This window comes from Cygnus atratus, chromosome 12, assembly GCF_013377495.2.
Source record: "Cygnus atratus isolate AKBS03 ecotype Queensland, Australia chromosome 12, CAtr_DNAZoo_HiC_assembly, whole genome shotgun sequence".
Lineage (NCBI taxonomy): Eukaryota > Metazoa > Chordata > Aves > Anseriformes > Anatidae > Cygnus > Cygnus atratus.
In genome coordinates, this window is record NC_066373.1 from 20,312,293 (window position 1) to 20,335,974 (window position 23,682).

General features: G+C 37.8%; 1 protein-coding gene across 2 annotated transcripts in view; it reads left to right on the plus strand.

The window, feature by feature from the left end:
- Nucleotides 1-23,682, plus strand: part of URI1 (URI1 prefoldin like chaperone) — a 41,155-nt gene that overhangs the window by 3,146 nt on the left and 14,327 nt on the right. For both annotated transcript variants that reach the window (XM_035543461.2, XM_050713198.1), the window contains exons 2-4: nucleotides 7,958-7,992; nucleotides 12,047-12,125; nucleotides 14,367-14,502. In XM_035543461.2, the coding sequence (XP_035399354.1) occupies nucleotides 7,958-7,992; nucleotides 12,047-12,125; nucleotides 14,367-14,502 (250 nt within the window). The remainder of the gene's footprint in view (nucleotides 1-7,957; nucleotides 7,993-12,046; nucleotides 12,126-14,366; nucleotides 14,503-23,682) is intronic.

A 23,682-nucleotide genomic window follows, 5' to 3' on the forward strand; every position in this document is an offset into this window, starting at 1 on the left:
TTTCTAAATTGTGCTCAAGATGCTGGGTACTTGCAGTTTATTAACAGTTAAACAACTTGTAGGCGGTTACGTGGTAACAAATCGCAGAATCCTAAACTTAATGCTGTTTTATTTTGTTTTTCCTTCTTATATGATTTACTTATGTGGCTAGTTGCTTCTGTTTTCAAGTCTTTTTCAAGTAATATCTATGCCATGAAATCAACAACATGGCAGTGTTAAGGCTGTTCGTGCAGCCTGAAAGGGAGCGGTGAAATTGAGCACACTCTTGTACACTTCCCACTGCTGCAGGAGTCACGGGAAACCTGAAGCTGTTTGCCTGCGGGCTCAGAAGATGAGTCAGTCAGTGTGCCTTCCAGTGTAGCGTCTCCCAGGGTATCGCACTTTTTCAAGCCTGCATTCAAGTTAGCAGAATTTAGAGAAGGCCTGGATACAAGACACCAGGGTGGCAGGTCTTCATTTTGCACACTAACTGTTTGAGAAAAACTGACATAATGTCTCAAGCTTTGTTCAACATACTGCTTAAAAGGTCCCATCTGAAGCTTCATTTGCCATATTCTATTTAAAATAAACCTGGACAATTGCTTCCTCCGAAACTGATCATCCCTTTTACTTTCTTAGTCAATGTTGTGGTATCTTCCAGAGTAGCAATATTTGTCTTTGCTGTTGTTAATATGAATTAAGTACCCAGTAGTTTACATAGTGACAAGAATTGTGAAATGAGTTAGCCCAAAGGCTTCTGTTTCACTATCAGTGTAAACAGACTGAAGAACTGGCTGCCATAAAAAGGTGAATCCCTCCACCACCTTTGTATCGGCACTTGTGGTCAGGTTGCTGTGGGGTAAGTGGAATCCAGTAACACGTGCCAGGACGGCAGTGCCAAATGCCAGCACGAATGTGGCTGGGGAAGTGTTGCGCTAGCAATGGGTGAAACTGGGCTGCCCCTTGGAGCCACAGCCGTGCTTGTACCAAGTCAAAGCAGTTCCGAGCAACAGTCTCAGATGCCTGATTGAAAATTTTATTTATGATCATGTGAGTTATCCAAGAAGCAGACGACTCTAACCTGGTGAAAGATTTTTAATCTTAGTTTTTGTTGTGGTTGCTTGTTTATGCCTTTGAGCACTTCTGGAGTGGCACATTTGTGACACTGCTTAGTGACCTGGGTTGGTCCAGCTTAAAAACAAAACAAGCTTTGTTGTTGTTTTTTTTTTTTTTTTTTTTTTTTTCCCTGGATTATTTTTCAGCCAGAGTGGTTCCCTAATCTGGTTGAAAGTGCAACATCACAAATGTGTGCCAGCAGATTGTGCCGGGGTTGGAAGGATGAGGCAATGGAGCTGAGTAGCTGGAGACAGGGAGGGACTGATGGCTGGTTTGCTCAGGTCTGGGGCTGAGCGTTGAACCACAGCCTGAAGGTATGTCTGTGAGGCAGTTTAAGCTAGTTAATTTGGGCATTGCTAGCAGCATAGTTGTTGCACCATAGGCTACATCAAAGCTTGCCAAACCTGCCTGAGACGTTTGGTAGGTTAGATCGTGGGAGTTTCATGCTTGTGTCTACTGCTGTATTGGTATGTGAGCTAGCATGGATATGGTATAGCCACGTGATTATGTTCACCCAAAGGAAGCTAAAATATTAAGTTATGCGTTCCTTAGGTTTGTCTCAAGATGAAGTTACATGACACAGCTACTGCCTTGCTGCCAGGGAAAGACAAGACCTTGCTCCGCTTTGTTCATTGCTTGCACCAGTTCTGTTGGCTCAGAGCTGATTTGACTCACTCATCTAGCAGAAGAGTTCCATTTGCTGTGTTTGAGAGTTGAAATGACTGACAAAGGGATCTGAAACAGCAAAACGGGCGCTGGGAGCTTGTAGTTGGACCTGGGGAAGAAGGGTGCCACCTCATGTAACACAGCACTGCCTGCTTGGCTGGCTCACCGGAGCGGGCAGCCACGCTTCGGTACGCGCATGTAGAGTTACTGCAAAGTAACTGCAAGTCGTTTGTCTACGTGACCTACAGCCAGAGCAGGGATTGCAACATAAAATAGTCTTGAGAGGACAGAATTTCACAGCTGGCAAAGGAGAGATGAGGCATTTTTCTGCCTGCTTTATAATTCCTAGATGGTTCAGGTACAATTCTTAAGTTCACAACAGTCGTTTTAGTCCTAAGTTAGTTTCGGTGTATTGATAAATCGTAGTTACATACTAATCTCTCTGTAAAAATGTGAGAGCCAATTGTGTGCACAATTAATACAAAAACACTAGATCTCCACTTGCTTTCTTGTAGAGATAAGTAAAATCTGAGATAATATTTTTAAACAGGAAGATTTTTTCCTTTAGAAAGAAATGTTTGCCATGATTCAAATTCCTTTCTCCCTTCCTTCAGTATTTCTCTCAAATACATTTCTTGAAAAGGCATAAATTTCCACCTGAAGGGGAACGTATGTTAATAATTTGTTGAAATGTAGTGTTTTTCAGTAATATGATTTAATAAATGAATATGAAAGCTTAGAAATGCCTTCTTCCTTTCCTTTTAGATCATACACTGTGGCAACAGACTGAAGAACTTTTAATAGTTTTATTTCATTTTTTGATTGAAAATGGGACTCTAGGAAAAACAATTGTGCAAAAGTTAATTCTGTCTTTCTCCATCAGTGACTGCTGTGTTTTAGGCAACTACTGTGTGGTTTCCTAGAGGAAAAAATGAAAATTCATTTTAAATGTTTATTTTGCGTGTGGCTTGTTACATCCTTGTTACCAAGACGTGATTAAATGTTTGACCACCCATTAGTGTTCTTCTGTAATGTAAAGTCATGTTGTGAACTGGTTATGTTATTTCGTCAGTAAGTTTAATTTTATTTTATGGTTTTGGGGTGTGACAGAAATCTTACGCATACGAGTAGTATGGCAGAGTGGGTCTTGATACTGCAAACGTTTATAGATGGAGGTGGCTCATGTGTATATATCAACTGAAGTAAATACTTGCGTGTACAAGGTTAAGCAGTTAAACTCAGGAGAGTCATCTGAATTAGGTCAGTAGAGGAAATTACCTTGGATTTATCATGAGCCTTGTAAACATGGATCTGCATTGCAGAAGACCAGCATATGCTTTCGCTGTAGTTTGCAGAAGGTTCTGAGCATGAGAACCAAGGTCGACGCTGCGATCTTTACACAGTCCCAAATGGCAGGGACATTCTCCTGAAGGCAAATCGTTGGTTTTAGACTTTATTAGACCCTTACTTTAATTACTGTCTCATTACTTGCTCTGCTTCCACAAAAAGTATTCCATACTGCCATTTTCCCTAAGTAACTGGAAATGTGATTGAAAGGGATGTTTAAAGTGAGACTAATTCAAGATTAAATAGTCACAAATTATATTATTGCTACATGTAAACAAATTACTTGCATATCTGATTTTATTCAGATTACTTTTCAAGTGGTAAATAATGCTTTATCACTTATATAGTGCTCTTACATCTTTAGAGTGCTTTTCTCACATTAATTAATCATCATTAAACACTCTGAGGTGGGTAGGTTAATACTATTATCCCCATTTTGCAGATGAAGAAATGTAGACTGAGAGGTTGTGATTTGCTTCAGGCCATATAGAAGAAATCAGAGCTGGGATTAGATCTATTTCCCTAGCTTCTAATTTCCGAAGACCAACCAGATTGAGAACCACAGCTTTGAAGTAAAACATGCAAGTATGCATATGGAAACAGCACATGTTTGGCCTTTTAGGCCAAACTCCCTGTTAAAGTGGAAACTTTGTGCTGTGTGTATTTCGAGATTCATGCCCGAAGTGTGGAGGTAACCTCTTGTTTGTTTCAGAATTATTCTTAACCTGATGGGGAATTTTTGTTTTAATCTTCCATTGAAATTAGCTTTCATCCTGGAAATAACAGTCTCTAGTTCTTGGGACTTGGATGTAAGTGTGAGTTGGGTACAGCACTTTCCACAAGCCGAGACATAAATGAAATAAAACCATGGCAGCTTGCCTTAATGCTGTTCACAATATAAGAGAGAAAGGTAAGAATTGCCCTCAATGTGTTAAACCCACCACCTTTGTAGGCAGTGCCTTGCGGCTTAGTTCAGAGAGGCATTCGGGTTCCTGCACTCCACCTTAGGGAACGAGCTAAATAAAATAAAATAGTCTTGGACTGGAGAGCAGAGCAGAACTATCTGTGCACCGCCTGGGTAAGCAGAAGCACCACAGAGAACTGTGTTCAGCTGTAAGTTACGGGAGCACATGAAGAAGCAACAGGTAAGAAAAAATGAGGTATAAAGAAGGTACCCTTTTACATGAGGGTGCGGACCTGCTGAGGAGAAGCAGCAAATACGCATACAGTAATGGGGAACAGAGCAGAGACCTGTGGGCACATACAGGTGAGAATCAGCTTCATGCTACAGCATCCATCCCATGCATCTTCCTTCCCAGCGTGGCAGTGCCAGCGGCTACAGTGCCTGGCTGCTGAGTCAGGGGCTCTGGCACCTGGTTCTAGCTCTGCTTCTGGGCAGCCTTCCTGGTGAAGTCACTCAGCCCATAATGTCAGTGCAGCACTTTCCCAAGGTGCTGTACACCTTAATTCATGGAAAAGGTTTTGAGCTCTTCATATAGAAGATCCTGGAGAAAGTGGAATATAAATAGACCAAAAAGAAAGTGCACTGGAGAAAAGGGATTTTCTTCCCTCAGACAGCTTGACAGTGTCTGTGGCTGTATGGTGTGCGTTGTTTGGGGTGATTTTGACTCATTAGCCGACCAGCTGCCCAGTGTTAAGGTGGGGACAGTGGGAATGGGGCTTCCTGGGAGCTGATGTGCAGCTCTAAAGCTGCTTCTCCCGCACTGCTCTGACAGCACTTGTTAGACCCAGACTCAAGCTTCCCTAAAAGCAGTAATGTACGCCTCCCTCTCAGTAGCTCCGTGTGTAGCAGCAAGGAGAGCAGAGCCAACACGTCATGCACTTTACCGTCGGATTTGCACCCAAAGGCGTTATGCCATGGGCACCGGGCATGCAGAGCTGCCCTTGCAGCTGTGGTGCTCTCAGGGCAGGGGCTTGGGAAGTGCTGGATTGTAACAAACTGCTGGTGGGGGAAAGGAAGGAAACCAGATACCTACTTATTTGTTTTCTTGTGAGGTTGTGGAATGTGTTTGCCAACAGTGGGCCGTGTTTTAATAACCAGACTTGCGATTACCTAATGTTAGATTTGCTGCAAGAGTAGTTCAATAAATATTATAGCATGCAGATAAGCCACCGATAACACTGTGCGTTCACAAATTCATATATTGCTATGCCTAAAAGGTAAGAATTCAGATTTTATTGATACCACTTCCACTCTAGTGTCTTAGAAGCAGTGCAGAGTTGGTGGCACTGGTGCCTAGACAAATTGAACTTAAATGAACAAACAAACAGGTGATTTATTTTATTTACCCTGGGAGAAGTTTTCATTCTTTAATTGTAATTCCAAATATAAATTATGTGGGGAAGATAGACTAATGATTTTCATGTGTTTGATTAAAGGCAAAGAATCAAAGATTTGTGTATACATTTATCAATTTGTTTCTTTGCTATGATAAAACCAGTTGTTATCCAAACAGTGCGACTGACCTAATAAGGAACACATGCATAATTGATCTCCTTCTGTTTTTCAATATGTATATATATTTTTTAAATAGAGTTCAGTACCAGAAGTTAAGTCTAAAACATTTTCAAGGTGGTATATTTTAGCGCTTCTATAAAAGGTCTCATTTTATTCTGGCCACTGAAATGAAAAGGTTTGTTGTTGGTTCCACCCTTTAGTATCCCTTCAAGAGAGATTATATCAAAGAAGAAGAATTAAATTAAAATTGATTGGTGTTATTGATTTCCTTTTTTCTTTCTTTTTTTTTTTTTTTAAGGGGATAAAGGGCGATGGAAACAGCCTATGCCCCTATGCTGTTTGAAGATGGACTGTTTTTTTAAAACATAAAAGCATATGTGCCCAATTTACATGTTTACCAATTAAAAAAGCTTCCAGGAAACATTAAGTAGACTATCTTCTGTAACCTTTAACATTGTAGCTAATGGATATAGCCTGGAAATTTTCATAGAAGGTCCTCTAAATAATGTAAATGATTATGAATATGTAACTAGTTAATATGCAGCTACGAAAGGATTATCATGTAGAGGTTAATGAACATGCTGCTCTTACGGTTTGCAGGGCTTTTCTTTTTGTGCTTTTAGCTTGCTTCATGCATGGGAAGTCATGTATTGGGAATGGGAAGCTTCCTGTCTTTTCCATCTTCATCTTTAATGGGGCAATTAAACTGGAACTTTCTTAAAGGATTTCATAAACATTTTTGTATGCTTAATTATGTTGTGTAGTTTACAATCAGTGCCAAATCTGAAAGAGTGTAATGTCCTGATGGGATATTCTCTGGCTTGGTAGTGTTGCTCTCCATTGTGTGCTCACATTGTTAGGAAATGTAGTTGCGCTCGTATGATTTACACCTTGTGGGAAACTTTGCTCTTGAAATGGGTTTAACGTTGATAGCGTGAATTAGATTTCTGTGTTTATATCTTGCAGAAGTCTGTATATTTATTCTTAACATTAAAAATATTTAGCTTGCACATTAAGGAAAATACTTGGTAGGAATTTGATTTATAAGAGTTTAAAGCAGATGATAAATTTAAACTTGGCATAAGCAGGGCAAGCTACCTGGCTGAATTTCCTGATGGATTATGAAACAGCCTAACCACAAATGTACAGCTGATCCTTTTCATTTAAGTACTTTACTCTGTTTAAAGAATTACTAGCTCACAAAGCAGCCCCATTTTTTTGTTTTTGTTTTACTCCTATATAAGTACAGAGTGCAGGGTCTGAGATCTGTTCTGCAATAGTTGCACATATGCTAACTAAAAAAAAAATTCTTTCATTCTGTTGTTTGGGGAAAAAAAAAAGAATTATCTGCTCCAGTGATTTCAGTGGTACTTGAATGTATGTTATTGTTTTTCTCATTAATTGCTTTCAAATGTTAGCATTATTTTGGCTACAGGAAAAACAAAATTTGTAAAAATAAAAAAAAATTGTGAAGATGTCTAGACATATTTAATTGCCTCATGGCTTCATTACATTTCATATAATTGAATGAAATTGTTTGTGTTATATTTTTGGTAATCATTATTCAGAGATCAGAATATGTTTTGAAAGGCAAAATTTCCACATAATTATGGAAGAGAAGGGCACAGGTTTCAGCATCTTGGTTGTTTGCTGTGTCAAAAAAATATGGTTAAGAAAGAAAAAAAGTATTTCATTTTAAAAATATACTTTATTTTGTAAATTATTTTTGACCTCTTGGGAAGGTCTACAGTATAAAGAAATAAGTGAAATATTCAGATTAAAACTACTTTTTTTGATCTGGACAGAAAAGAATGGAAGTCAACAGCTTATAATGGTCAAATATCCTTTTATTTAAACACTTACAAAATTAATTTGTGCATTTTCAGATTAAAATTACTAGTGGAAACATTTGTTGATGTACTGATAAAGGAAAAATGTTTTTGGTGCTGTGGAGTTCATTTGTTTTGTTTTTTTTTAGTGAATAAGTATGGAAGTTATATTGATGTCATGTTATAACTTATATTTATGTTTTCTTATTCTGCAAGCATGTAACACTGAAAATAGATCTGCAGATCGCACAAAATACTGCTTACTTTATATCATATGTCACTTAATAGTTATGGAGCAGGTATTGTACCAAAATATGAATTGAAAACTGTAATTTTTTCTGTGGTTATCAGTGTGCATTAGTGTGTGATAAAGTGTGCAGCTTAGTAACTACCATTCACAAGCCTTTGCACTGACAAATAAAAATGTATATAGAGACACCACCAAATCTGTAAAACAACTGTTCTAGTTTCTGATACATTGACATTGCAGCTCTGTGCTTAGCCTTGTTTTTTCATGAACAGTTATCTGTTTTAATGACAGGTGGTCACTAGCTGCCAAGAAAAAATCCAGCACTGGTAAGTGAAAAATGTTTGATTACATGCCTAAAATACTGATCAGTAACCTAGTTGTATTCTAGTAAACTTACTGTACTACTGTCCGTTCTAACGACAGCCAGATTGGACAGGTATGTTTTGGGGACTGGAGGTAGCTCAGAATTATTGCAGTATGCTCTCTCTGAGATGTTTGTATTTGCCACTGATGCCATTGCTTTAAGTCACAAATAGACTGAACCTTAGCGTATGGTAAATACCCATCTCATTCACCATATTTCCCCAAGTAACCTTGTGGGATGAATGCTGAATTGGCCTGATAGGTGGACACGTATTCACAGAGTATAATCAATTATTCTTGTTTTTCTCTTTAACTATGAGCAAGTAGGGAAATTGTTGTAGCACATTTTTGGGGAAAAAAACACCAAACAAACAATGTGAAAGTAATGTTTCTCTGTTTACCCCCCAATAAACCATCTTATAAAGCATAGTTTGTTATGCTTAGAGAGAAATGATTTGTTATGTAAAAAAAAAAAAAATCTCTGGGCACTTTTTTCTCTGTTGGCAATCTATGGTTAATAGAAAACATGCTTAGTAAATAATGGTTTTCTGTGGCATCTGAGGAAAATGTACATTTAATGGTGAATGAAATCTTATATTATGAGTTACTGTGAGATATAACAGTTGATCTTACAGATATCAAATTACAATATATCCATGCTGTGTTTACCATGATTTTACTGAGAGAACAACAGGAGCTGTCTTGATTATTGTCTGCAGGGTTATTGCAGAATCACAGCAACTGCCCCTTTAGTGGTGAGATTAAACCTTTGGTTATACACCATCAAGCATATAATATTTTAAATTTATTTTAAGAGGCTTTTTCTTCATGCCCGAAAGATCTCCAAGCAAATAATTTATATTTAGTGTATATCAAATGTTTTTAGTTTAAATGCACATGGGCTGCAAGCACTGGATAAGAGGAAAAAAATCAAGGCAATCTATACACATCGTCATATTAAATTCTGACTATCGGCTTGCAAAAATAATCTAAAACTAATATGTTTCATTTATGTTTAAAATTCAGAGACTGCATTAATTTTCAATAAGGGAAATATTATTGAAGTGCCTACTGGTGCTGCTGTAGTTAAGTCGGTCAGAATTTCCATAATGCACGTACTTTTGGGGGAGTTTCTGCAGTGTCCATGCCAATTTGGTACAGTGTGAAGTTCTGCATGTACATTCTTTCACAAAGAGACATAATTTTTTTTTTCAGAAATAAACTAATTGACAGCCTTAAAATTGGAACATTTTTTTAGAAGTTTGGGAAATTGGCTGGGGTTTGTAGAATGGGGTAGGAGGGTAGACATTGGGAAGAGGGGTTGCTTGTGTATTGGGTTTTGAGCAAACTCTGGCCATGGTCCTATGAATTTGGGGGATTTTGTCACAGAATGTCATAAGGAAAACCTAACTTACTGATGTTTTTTTATGTAGAAAAGCAGTTTATAGAGCATCCATACAGTTTTTACTCTAAGAAAACGTATTCAAAATTTACTACTCTTATTTAGATCCTGATTGTGCAAGAGCTGAGTGCTCTTGCTCTCTTGAATAATTTGTTCATATAAGACCTTTTAAGTAGTCAGTGACACAGAAGAATGTTAAATAGAATTGGGTGAATAACAATAGGGTTTTAAAATGCCCAACTTCAATATATTTCCATTAAATTATTTTCTTTTTCACTTTTTAGTGCACACCTTGAAGTATATTTTGAAAGCCATGAATCTGATAATAGGTCTGGGATTAGACATGGTATTTTCCTTTCTGGATACATGATCATAGCTGGAGCCTAGTACCCATTCTCCACGTTCCCTCTCCCTCACTGCACGTGGTGACCAAGCACACCACCGGCACACGTGCTCTAGATGAAGAGGAAGGTCTGCTTCCTTCCTTGAGTAACATTCTTCCACGTCAGCTCATGAAATGGATAGATTTTCATTTTCTTTATCTTGGTGGTCCAATGCTTAGAGATTCCTGTGGTGGAGGTCTGACCAGCCAGAGGTGGTTGTTCCACTGAGTGCAGAAACACGTTCTGCTCTTTCTAAATGTTCTTTCCCTCACCTTGCCCCATGGATCACCACACTGGGGAGTCTGCTTCCAGCTATCATTGGTGTAGAAGATGTGGTAAATCAGGGCAATAAAACCCAGCTGTATCTGAAGCAAGTTATTTCTGCTGTACCTGGATCAGATTATTCGGTAACGGGCAGCAGTCAGACCTTAAAGGCAGAATCTTTCCGATTAATGAAGAAATGTCAGGTGACTTTGAGCAATGAACCAATGGGTGTGCTTAATCCTGCTATCAGTGGGATCTTTTTTTTTTTTTTTTTTTTCCCCATACCATTCTTTTCCTGTGGAGGCCTTTTTCACTGAAGTGAGGTCAAGGCCTTCAGTTTGGGGGTCACTTGGTTTTCAGTGAGTAGTCTGCATCATTGTCCTCTTCTCTGAAAACACAGATCTCTGCAAGTCAAAGGCTGCATTTTGTAAATGTCCTTAAGTAATTGTTACTGATACCAAGTTGTCATTATATTGCTTCCCCCCAAAACATGTTGTGAGCTTTGTTGAGATTCATGAGTTTGGCCTTCCTCTTTAAAGGAAGTGAATTACGTCGTCACTGAAATGAGGGCAGTGGACAAAGAAACTTGCTGGGTGCATTGGAAAAATCTGCCATCAAACCAAAGAAGTAGCAAGCATCTTTTGTAAATTAGGTGTATGGAATACAGTTTTAATGTCCAAGTGGTCTAAATTCTTTGTTCGTGACCAGTTCAGCAACTTAAAATATGAAGTACTCCAGGTATGAAGTAGTGTGATTACAGCAAAGTTCAGCTGTGGAAGAAAATGAGACAAAACAGAGGAGTAGCAGATAATTTTTCATAATGAATACTGAGGGAGATTTTACTCTGCTTCTGAATCTAAGAAAATCAATGATAATATTTTGAGAATTGTGTTATCAACTATGACATTCATTTTTCAGCACATTTATAGATTGCTTTCCTGAATCATCCTCAGAAAACCTGTAATTTGCATCCTGGGTCAGCGTTGTTAAGTGTGCTGCTCCGTGCTTTCAGTTGCCTTCTATTGCAAAATTTACTACCATACATAGGTTGTTTACTATTTTGAAGTACAAGTAAACGATATCATCAAACCTGACATTTATATGCTAGATACTTCATGTAGGAGCTGATTTCTCATGATCTTCAGAATGGCAGTTGTCCATTAAAAAGACTTTCCAGCAGAATTTAAGTGTTTAAGATTTTTTTAAGAAAAAAAGACTTTTTAGAGGGAGTACACTTGCTTGTTTTGCACACAAAGGAAAATCCCCATAGCAATTAAAATGCTGTATCCTGCAAAGTCAGGTATCTGTCATGGGAATAATTGATCCAAGTTTATTAAGCCATTTCTGTCTTGTAAAGCAGTCTTGTGGCTTATGAGAAACAATAGAAGGAATGCTCCACACCTGTGTTGTTTGTCAGGTTTGGAAGACAGGACAGAATCAGAGTGGTCAAATGATCTTTCAGGACTGTTGACTCTTAGTAGGCCCAGAAAGTAGATGTGAAAATCAGAAACAGTTAAAATTTTGTCCATTTATGTCAGCCCAAACCAAGGTCATGAATCCTTTATTACAAGTAACACTTTGAAGAATTTGCCTCTTCTGAAGATAAACTGGATTTTCAGTTCTTTTTCTAAATCTTGATGGTGGTATAATTGTTGAACTTGAACATGAAGTGAGATATGCTAAAGCCTAGTGAAAGAACTGATTCTTAGCACCATAAAAAAACAAATTCAGAGACATTCACCAGCTAAAATAATCATTTATATTTTAATACACATTATTCTAAAATAGTCTAGCTATTATATGTAATTCCAAGTCTTTTCTATAAATAACTTATTAATTTATCAAACAATGTGTTTAAGAGTAAAATAGTTTGGTTTTCTTTATTTTTTGAGTTGTTGAGTTAGTAGATGAAAAATCTTAACTCTTCACTTTAGATATGAATTTGAATCAACTTAAATTTATCAACAGGAAGAAGGTGGAGAGTGATTATGAGGCTCTTCAGGAACGACTCCGTACATTGCCTGATAAACTGTCCTATGATATCATGGTATGTACACTGTATCGTTCACATAAGATAATGGACTAAAACTTTCAGAAACTCAGGTATCTGCATCTGCAGGGAGGTGTTACTCAGGTTGCCATATAATACTCAATAATGGTACATTTATGATGATAATAGTTAAACCTTTGCTTTTGTTTCTCTCTCTTTTCTTTGAAATCTATTATAAATTACAGTGTTACTGACAACTGAGAACAGATGACATAAATGCTAACACAAAACCTGACACATTTGATATGTAAATCTATTGTATAGAAAACTATAATTATGAGTGAATTATGGTACTTAGTCACTTCCTTTGAAGCAAGTGGCCATAGTATTTTCTGATTCATGGGAATAAGCCCCAGAACATTGATTTTTACATAAAAAGGTGCTGCTAATTTTTGTTTCACTGATCTTCACATTGACATAGCTATCTTTTCTTGTGCTTCGAATGTTCCGTAACAACTGTACAGCTCCCTGTTTAAACTTTACCATGTTGACTTGCACTCACCAGAATTTTGATCAGTTTGGCTTTTCTTTTTTTTTTTCTTCCTCCTTTTCTCCTTTTCCCAGGTCTGTTTCTAGATAGATCTTTGTAGCTGGGGGAGCTGTACTGTAAATAACTGAATAGCTAATTTCAGTGCAATGAACCTAACTGCTTTCTTACCTGGCAGCCTGGCTCGATGTGCAGTTGAGCTGTTAGTAAGACAGCAGTGGAGCACAATTCCCAGGTAGTAAAGGAGAAAGTTTCTGTCTTCAGTGCTGAGGATTCAGTTCTACATGTTATGTGTATAGTCCTGTGACCATGTGTATATGCATGGCCACATGATGTAAAACAAAAAGATTGTGTTGTTTTGAAGCACAGAAAAAATAGTGTCTAAAAAAAATAGATATGGCTTATTCTTAGTTAAAGCAGCCATGTCAACTCACATCTGTTATTTTAAATGTATATAAATAGTTCCTATCCTGTTCGCCAAATATTTTCATGTTTTCAGTTTTGCTTTCATCATTTTGGGGAAAGAATGAACAGGCAAATGGTGCATCCTGCTTCTTGAAAACCAAGTCAGGAAGGGTATATCTGTAGGAAAAGCCCATTCTGCTTAGTCATGGCATCGATCCTGCCTGCTGCAGAGCTGCATCAAGCACTGACAGGCACCTCCTGGATGCTGACGCTGGAGAAAACCGCTTTCCAAGGAACCGGGTCTGCCAGGCCAAATGCTCTGCTTCAGCAAAACTGCGGTGGGAAAGCAAGTGGTTAGCCCGAGGAAATGAGGGGGGCAGCAGAGGAATAAAGTAGCAAGAACTGGTACAAACTGACTGAGATGGACCTTTTTATCTTAAGAAAGAAAGCTTGAGCTGGCTGAGGTTCTTAGCTTTTCGCCCCCTCCATTTTAATTCTGGTCTCCTGACTTTGAGATTGATGCCCAAAGGCAGCCAGGTAGATGACTGCTGCTCTGAGTTGGGGTGCAAGTGCAGGGGCTGGTGCAGGAGCAGTGCATGAGGGCTGAAAGTGATAGGACTTCCCTTGGACGGCATGTCAAATGTGGCCTGCAGAAGGTGTCTTAAGTCATAAAAAGCAGTGTCCCGTATGCTGTGATCTGTGTTAAGTATTGCTTCCTGTGCCTGGAGTCATGGGAGGATGGATGTTGGTTGGTGGGACATTGCCTGAGGTCTGCGTACTGGTGAAGGACAAAACAGAGCGAGGTTCAGCACTGTGGTCCTGCTGGTAGTCCCCCGAACTTACACTGAGGTTTCTAAGCACTTACTCTTAACAAGGCATATACTGAAAAAAGCAATTCATATTTGAGTTGTCCATTTAAGAATACCTTGTCAAGAATTTCGAAGTTAGGGAACCTATTTAAGAATGTTAAATATGTCAGCAAAGCTAAACTTGCTTTTACTGGGAAATGAATGTAGTCTGTGAATAACAAAAACTTAACTCACCTGAACAGCTTACATGTTAGGATAAAGTTAATTTGCTTTCCATATTATTATTATTCAGTTGTACTGTAGTTTCATGTCACAACACAAGTTTTCTTCTTATATTCTACTTTTCTGGTTTTGTAATTAAAATATTAAATTCAAGCGGACTTGGTCATTTGAATATGTTCGAAGGGTTTAACATTAAATAACTGGTGTAGAATTTTATTTAACTCTGTATTTTACTTTTTTTTTTGAACTAGGAGATGAATGACTAGGTTTATTTTCATTAGCAATTTTCAACACTGTTTTCTGTGCCTTTGACAGGTACCTTTTGGTCCTCTTGCCTTCATGCCAGGAAAACTTGTCCATACCAATGAGGTTACTGTTCTGCTTGGGGACAACTGGTTTTCAAAATGCTCAGCGAAGCAGGCTGTTGAGCTAGTTGAGCACAGAAAAAAACGTATGTATGCTTCTGAACATAATTTATTAGTCAATATTATGTATCTTTTTATTAATATATAAAATCAGTAGCATTTACACCGTTCACTTTTTTGTGTGTGCTAGCTAACAGAAATATCATTAGATTGTAATATCAATTTAGCACCTGATTTTCCATCTTTACTTGTTATTTTATCAAATGTATGATTTTTTAAACATCTAGCCAGAGCTTTATTCCTGTTTTTTCTCTCTCTTTTTTTTTTAACATGCTACAATTGCTTGAGTTACCAAAATGCAGGTTTTGATGTTAGATTAGATTACAAGGTCAGCCAAGATTTGTTTATTATAAGCAAAACAAAACAGCAAAACAGGCAAAAAACCTGTCACTTGTTTAATTTGAGAAATACTGTATTTTGTTCCACAAAGAGGACACTACAACGTATTTTTGCTCTTAGTTACCTTATTCCCCACGTTCTCTTCCCTTGTCTCTTCTCTTATTTCTTTGCTGCCTTGTCCTCTGTTTTTTGTCTGGCTGTATTATTTTCCAGCTTTCTTCTCCCTCTTAGATGCTTTATTCCTATTTTTTTTCTTGCTTATTTTTCTGGATTTACTGCTCAGCTGCATTTCTGCTGTCTGCCCTTGACATATCTATCTATTGTCATGGAGAGATCCACTGGATCTCCCCAGATCCAAGTGCATTGGTGACCACCAAGTTCCTGTACAGCAGCAGATGATTATCATAGAGGCAGACAGGCAATTCCTTTTGTTTGTTTGTTTCCAACTCTTTTTAGTTGTTGCTGGGATCTTGGCTCTGGAAAGCCAGGACCCCCAGCAAGCCTTGTGCACAGCACGCTTCCTGACTTCTTTATGTGAGAAAGAATGAAAGACTAAAATATTTGATAGAAATGCCAAGGAAGGGAAAGCACAGTCAAATGGAAAATAAATTTATGCCTATTAGCCTTTGCTGTTTGTTTCAGATAAGCATTTGATTAAATATTTTTTTCACATCAATTTTACCTGTAATCTGTCTCATTCCTGAATGAATGCTTCCTGCAGCTTTACCCCTCTGTATGTTACAACCAGCATAAGTGTTTACTTTGGATTTTTGTTTATAAGTTCAGCTATCCACATTGCTGCTTGCAGCAGAATACATCAGAGGTTCCCTGTCTTGAATACATTTTTTTCAATTCTATGCAAACAATATTAGTGTAAGAAAAGTTTTTTTATAAAAAATAATTTGCTGTATTACTTTAAAATATTCCTTTATGAAGATTACCAAAAGTATACAAAAGTATATAATTTGTTTTACCTATTATCTCTCTTAATCTCATTCTCCTGACATCACTTTGCAGTTTTATTTCTTATTGAACTGAATATACATTATTTATTTGTGAGTCTTGCAAGATCTCAGGTCCATGTCTCTCTCCTTGATCATCTTTTTTTTTTTTTTCAGTGCTGCAGAATATTTTTGTCACAGTTACATTCAGTGAAATCATTTGACCTTTGCATAGTAGATGTTTGAACATTAAGTAGTCTGCTGGGAGACACACAGTAAATGCTGGGTTCTTTTCCTTTATGATCTTTTAAATTGCATTTAAAATATGAACTCAGAAATACTCATTTCTTTTAAAGCAAAATAGTCATTGATGCCTGGATATAAACCCTGCATTCAGCTGATAGTTCACTTCAGCTGTGTGATGGCTGCCAGTGGGAGGCTCCAAAACACTGATATTAACTAAAAACTTTTTATTTAAGACTATTCTCAGTTTTGAATGATAAAAGCCATATTAGTACATACGATTCTGCAAAAAGTATGTATTTCTTTTACAGATAGTTTTCTTCTTTACAAAGCCATTCCACATTAAATGATGGTGAATTAGAGATATTGGAGATTTTATTTGTTTATTCAAGTTAGAAAAAAAAAAGTACGTGTTCCACTTGTGGCACAAATGTGAAAGACTAGTGCTTCATAAGTGTTTAAGGTCTCTTGTATAGTGGACTGTAGATATTTTAATAGGTGTCACTTCTGCTTTCACTGGCATTCTGTGTGCACAGCAGCTTTGTAAGGTGATGTACATTTAACACCATCGTTACACTGAGACAACGCGATTTGATTTTTAGTGCACAGTCTTCTGGAGAAGAGTTTTGTGAGTAGGGTGCGCTGGGTTGCAGGGGTGGCGCTGAGCGCGGTCCCCAGCACCCCATGTGCCTGTCAGCAGTGCCTGAGGCAGTGAAGCTGTGCTGTGCTTATGGCCTGCGTGTGTGGGAAGGCTTCGATGTTCAGGCCCAGGCCCCAAACAGCCCAGAGGAGGGCTTGTCGTGCAGCTGCTTCCTGAACAGAAAACTGGCTGTTTTCATTGGTAGTTTGTTACTATGACCTGCATTTCGTACCCAGTATTACTATATTTAATTGGGTGCTTTTTCATAACTAGCTGGTCAAATCTGTTCAGATAACCAGAATGAACTTAATTAGTGTAGCAGTAATAACTCAGTGCTTGCACAGAAATTAAGAGTTGTAAGGAATAAAAGACAGTTTAATTGCTTAGCACACCTGGTGTGGTAAGAAGAGTAGGGGAGCATGTGTTCAGGACTTAATTTTACTAGTGAGACTGGCTGTTACGTAGACTTCTAACTCGTAGCTAACTTCTTGCCAGTTCTGGGGGTTTTCTTTGTTGTCCTTGACTGGTTTTCCATGGGTCTACCCAGTGAAGACCTTCAGTGACCAGCAGTCCGTCTGGTCGAGGCCACCCCTGACTTAACAATTAATTTAATTGAGGTTCACAGAAAAGTTTCTTTACAGGTTGACTCCTTGATGTTAGATAAATATGAAAATGCACAAAATGAGTTTGCATGCCTAAGCAGTAACAGGGTGTGCCAGATAAATCAAGTGATAGGATTGAGTATGAAAAAAGCCTTGGAAGTTAGGGGCAGCACTAGGAGCGTACTATATATAAAAGCTTTAAATAGTGCTAATTAGGTCATCCTTTTTGTCTTAGTAGTCTTGTTAAATTCACTTTTTAAAGGAGAACGAGTGGAACAAATGTTTGCTTCTGTGGAATAGAGAAATGCCCAGGCACAGCAGATGAATTTCTTGGTTAAAATTTATTTGATTGAAAGGAAAAATTGAAGGGTGACTGTACTGAATTTTGAAAGTAAGTGCACTTTAACTGCCACAGCTGTAGAAAGCCCTATTTTGGGGATATATTTTTGTTTGCATAGCTTTTGATTTAGATGCAAGCTGTTCAGCATTGTGATTGGTTGAAATGTATTTGGTAAAATTTGGGACAGTCACTCATATCAAATGTTACTTTTTCATAAAATATTGATTGTATCTCCTTGAATAATATCTAAGTTGCATAAATCTCACATTTTTTGCACATTTTTGTGACATCTCTAGATGTTCAGTTACCTCCAAAACTGTTAAAAAGAAATCTAGTGAACTTTATGGAATTCTCTAGTGTATTTTTAATTGTTTTAAATTTGTTGCAGTTTGTTAAACCAGGTAATACTGATAATGGGAAACACTTTACACGTATGTTTGTGTGTAAAATGTGAAGAAATATTGAAGTAGATTAAAGGATACACACACCAAATTCCATTATAATAAAGAAATTAGCTTTTTAAGTATGTCACAGTTTAGCACAACAATAATGCAATTGTAGTTTTTTCTCTTACAATTATCTTGCTTAAGGTACTTCATGATATTTCTGTTCTCCTCAAGGCAAGACTGTATTGTCTCAGAATTCAAAGAGGGAATAAAGATTCTTTTTGTGAATATGGGATTATATCTTTTACGTGTTTGTGATGATATAAATTACTTTTTTTCCCTATATCAGTAATCGCATTAGTTCTTTAAGATGGGAAATTTTTCATTACAATGGTCCCTGTGGTAGTTACTATAGAAAGAAATTAAATAGATTTTTCTTGTAAATATTTGTGGATTAATTCAGTTTGCTAGGTATTCCAAGTGTCTAAACACTTTAAAAGGTGGCAAATTAAAACACACACACAAAACTAGGAGTGGTTTTATTGTGCTAAAAATTTATCAGATAAAAAAAAATCCCACTTAAAGGAGAATTGTTGAACTACTTAGTAACTGTGTCTTCAATATATGTAAGAATACCCTTGCAGTGTCATGCTGCAAATGAATTCATGAAATGAAAATACTGATTACATTAACATACAGTATTGTGATAGTACCCAATCGTAAATTGCGGTATGTAACCTTTAATACAAATATTTGTGTCAATCAAAATTGACCGATAGCTTAGTATACAGGGTTTAAAAGATACCATTGTTTTTAATAAATAAGATGATCCAGGCGGATGAGGACCAGGCTGAATTTGTTCCTTATCAGCATTTCCAGAAAAAAAGGATAATGTCTCCAAAATACACGATAGGAAGGCTTTCCATTTCCCATCTGTGTATGAGTGAGGCCTTTAGAGGTTTTAATGTTTCATCCAAGGGTGAAAATAGCTTGCTTTATATTCTAAAGAATATAACACAGACTTGCCTACTTACTTTTTGGGGAAAAGAACAAAAGGTGTGGGTAATGTTACAAAGAAATCTAGCTGTTGCTTTTCTTTATTAAAAAATAAAAAAGGCAAACAAAAACATTTTCTGCTGTTTTTTATGTATGCTGGAGAATATTTTTTCACAGCGGTTTTGAATCTATTTTACCATTTTTTGAGATTATCGCTTTTTTGTTTAGTAACCTCCATGAGTTCCTTTCGTACCCTTGCTAAGTAAGAGCTGATTCTTTGAAGCGCTAAGTGCTCTAAATTTGCTCTGCCATTCCCAGAGGTGTTTGGTTTCTCACAGGACCATGGTCAAGGTATTTTAACCAGAACACAGCGGAAGAAAATAAGGAGAATCCTTTCTGTTGGTTAGGTATTGTGTTCAGAGAAGCCCTTACCTGTTAGTAATTCTTACTGGGCAGCAGAGGAGCTTGTCTGAATGCCAGCCTCCTACATTTAGCAGGAATTTAACTGTATTCATAGAATTTGAGCAGTTACAGAGGTGTGTGAACCTAAAAGAGAAATGCGTGGCATTTACCTAGTGTTCCTAAAGTCAAATTACCTACACATATTTTTTGCAGAAGAAAATCCAAACGACTTTGGTTTTGACACCAAGAGAATGTGGAGAACAGAACAAAGGTTCTCTTAAAAGGTGCAAAGCTACTTCACCAAAGGCTCTATCACAGAATTCTGCATTGTAAGGAGCTAGTGTAGTTGGTGTTACAAAGAACAAATATATTTATGATGTTGCACAAAGAGAGCTTAAATCCATATACACAAAAAGCTATCAGGATTCTCTTTTGAATCTTAAAACAAATGCATCTCTAGAAGAATGAACAGAAAAGAATAGAATAATGTAGATGGGTATTTTGAAAAGCTCTTAGTAAATACTGGTTTCTACAGAACTGTAGATCTTACTTATTTCAAGTAACTTGCAGTAGTTTGGGTGATTATTGGCTTAAAAATATTTTGTTGTAGATTTTATATATATATTTATTGAAATACTCTTAAAATTCCTCAGGTGATTAGTCTACTTACACAATGAAAAACAAGAAAATAAGTAAAGCACTTATAATACTGTGCCATAACTCGAACCATTAATAGTACTTGTAATTCTACTGTAGTGCTGTACTTTTGCAAGGAAATACCTGCCATCTGAAAAGAATTCAGAAGTGGATATGTTCATTAGGTTGCATGATGCTTTACCTCCATCCTCAGTAGTATTAATATTCTCCATTAAGAGCCTATATGGTAGGTATTCTTTTTTGTTCAGGGGTCAGTCATAATTGCACTAGAAATCGCAGATGAAAGATTTTGCATACACAGTGCTGTGCTGCGGTTCCCCCATGTGCCTTCCCCTGCATCTGACGCGAGGTGGTGGCAGCCCAGCAAGTCCTTGGTGGCAGAGGGAAGCGCCGAGCTCCTGCCTTCAGCGACAGGTTGTCTCAGCTGCCTCTGCCAGGGTGAGGTAGGTGTTTGTCCGTTGGCTTGTATGAGCACTCTGTGTGTGTACAAAGCCATCATAGGATTGGTTGCCTTCTACCTGAGAAAATGTATTGGAAGATGAAGAGATCTTACCTCTAAATCTCAGTTACATACAGAATTCTGTGGTACGCTTAACCTAAAATTATGTCCAGTTCCCTATCCTCAAAGGAGATTTTTTTTCAAACCCTGTAGTTGTCGCAGTCTTATATCCACAAAGCTCGCCCAAAGGCTGACTGAACCTAGAAGGTAGACCAAGCCTTGGCTTTGTCCTGTTTCACAAAGTCTTATGTTTCAAAATAGATCAGCCTGTTCTCACTTTTCTTGTCTGTTCTTACTATTCAAATCCCAGTATAACACACAGTTTCCAGAAGTAACTAAAATAATGCCTATGATTCCCCAAATCCTTACAGACAACACTCCAAGGACATTAATGTCAAACTCAGATAATTAAAATTTGTATCCACCCAAGCTAATTAACCCATTAAAGCCAAAATGCATAGATGAGAATTTGTGTCAGTTTGGCGTTAGTGTGTTGTCATGTCTTGTAAAATCTAGCTTCGGTGGACTTCATTTCAACAGTATGAAATGTGTTGCCCAATTATTTTTTCCTGTATCAGTGTATCTATGTAGAAAGCAGAGGGCTGCTTCTCAGCACTGGCTAATCGTGGGGAAAGGGACGTCAGTCCAGGCCTTCAACTAATAAGGCAGCTGGAAAAGAATGATCTAAATGTAAAGAAATCTTGCTGTCTGTAAATATTCAAGGGCTGCTGTGCAGAAGAAATCCACATGTACTGATGTATGATTCAAATTCCTTTTCCTTTTGGCAGTCCTGAAAGTCAGTCCTAGAGATCCTAGCTTGTCTATAGTGCTGAACTATCCTTCCAGGCAGTTTAACTAAGACATGTAAATGGGAACTATTAGGGTTCACCTGAAAGCCATGTCAGACTTCTCTGAGTTTATTGGATGTGACAAAGTTGGACAACAGCCTCTAGTTCAATCCGTCTTAAAAGGCTCTAAGAAGCTTAAACCATAGGGTAGTAAGAGGAGACTGTGGAGCCGCTCTTACTCTGGGTGTTTTTCTGGGGTCTCATTTAATACATACATTATCAAAAAAAATGTGGCTTTTAAAGTGAATTGTTTCTCTGTAAATCTTGTAGATTTTAAAATTCAGTCAGTGGTGCCAGAGGCTTTTAGGATGTGTCGTGGCAAGTTTAAAACATGAAGCCCTGCACGTTTTCATTACAGTTAGGTGCATAAACCCTTTTCCGGGAGACTGAGCCATCTGCCCTCGTGGGTCTGGCCCCAGAGAGGATCGCTTTGGCTGACGAGGAGTCCTGGGCCTGGGTTTATGGGGGACGCGGGAGCATGCCGGTGGCTGGGGGCATCGTCCTAATCCCAGCTGTCCCGCTGCCGCGTTGGGTGGCTCGGGGCAGATCGCTTACACTGTCTGTTTCTTCATCTGTGAAATAGGAGAGAGTAATACCTCCCTCCCTCACAGGATGTTGTGCCCATTAGGTAATGGTTGTAGGCCAGGGTGAGGCCGGGCACGCTGTACCTGTGAGGTGTTGTGTACCAGAGCGGACTGACACGCGTCTGTCCAGAGAGTGCAGTGAGAGCTGGCTTTCCAGGACAAGTGTGATCTGGATGACTGCTGAACGATGTTTAGATGTGGAATGACTGAGAAACCAGGGGTGTTTAAGAAACAGCTGAGCATCACATTTACTGTGAATGTAAAATAGAAGCTTGAAGGAAATCGGTCTCAAGCTAGACATTTATGTACGTTGAGACTGCCTTCAGGAGCTGACAGCAGAGATGGGAGCTTTCTATAGGAAAACTAGTGCATCTCTCTTTGATTTGGACTTTGGAGAGTGTGTTGTACGCTGAGAAAAAACGTGGACTGTATCGATAGGAATTAACAGAAGACTAAAAGGGTTTTGTAACAGTGAGACCCCAAAGGACAATTGATTCCCATCAGGCAGACACGTGTAGAGGATCTGTGCCTGTTGAAGGGTATGTGTGGTCACTACTTCGAATACTTTCTGGGAATAGTATTTCATCCAGATGTGTAAAGTAGGAAATGCCAATGAAGAGCATTTTTCAGGGGAGAATTTAAGCTCTTTCTCAGAAAAAACTGAACTAATGGAGATCGTTGAATGTTTGACGAATAGGTTGTTGCCTGGTTGAAAGGCTAATGCATTTGAAATATCCCAAAAGTCTGAGCTGTGTCTTCTTGCTCCTTGTTGGAAAGGACAGATGCTTACATGAATAGCCTTTTCCAAAATGCGTAATGTTCTTTCTAAACTATTTACTGTAAGTAATTTATTTTAAAGTAATTATATTTGATATATTGTGAAATATCAACAGGAAAAAAGCATACAGTACTGAATCTTTCAGAATTAGGATGGGAGTACTCTAACAAGATTGGTAGTTGTGTTTTGTCTTGACTGTGTCACATGTAATTCCCTCTGCTGTGTGTGCAGGGATCTGAACCTGTTTGCAGAAGTCTGAGTCACTAAGTAGATTTTATTTTGCAAGTACAAATACAAACTCATTTTGTCTACTTAAGTAAATTTTGTAATCATTTTGTGACTATTAACATATTTCCACACATCCTTATCTGAAAGACCTATCATTATAATAAATGCAATCTCTGAAAGAGTCACGATTGTATACCCTAGTCAGAAAACTATGTGGGGAGTAGCTATGTATCTAGTTAAAGTGTTTTTAGGATTAGCCTCTAGACCAGAGAAATAATTAATCAAATACTAAAATTAACAGACAAAAGGAGGGTAAAGAAAAGAATAAGAATATTGAGGAAATACTTTGAAAAACAGGTTTTCAACTAGGGTGCTTTGTGGTAAAGTTTTACCTCATTTCACATTCCTGTCTGCAAAATGGGAATAGCATGACTCTCTACCATACTTGCATATTGTGAAAATAGATAATTTAAGGTGTATGAGGTTTTTTTACATGCTACAATACTGGTGATCATGTAAGTATCATAAACAGAATCAATGTTGAGGAAGGAACTCACTAGATTTATGAAGTGAGTTATTGTTCAGAAAAGTTTCTTGGAGTCTGACTTTGCTGATCCCATGGTAGAGAAGTAGGATCTCATTGCCTCCTTCATAACATTGTGTAAGACATGTTCTTGAATTGCTTTAATGATTCTAAAAGAGAATTCTAAAATAGAAAATCAG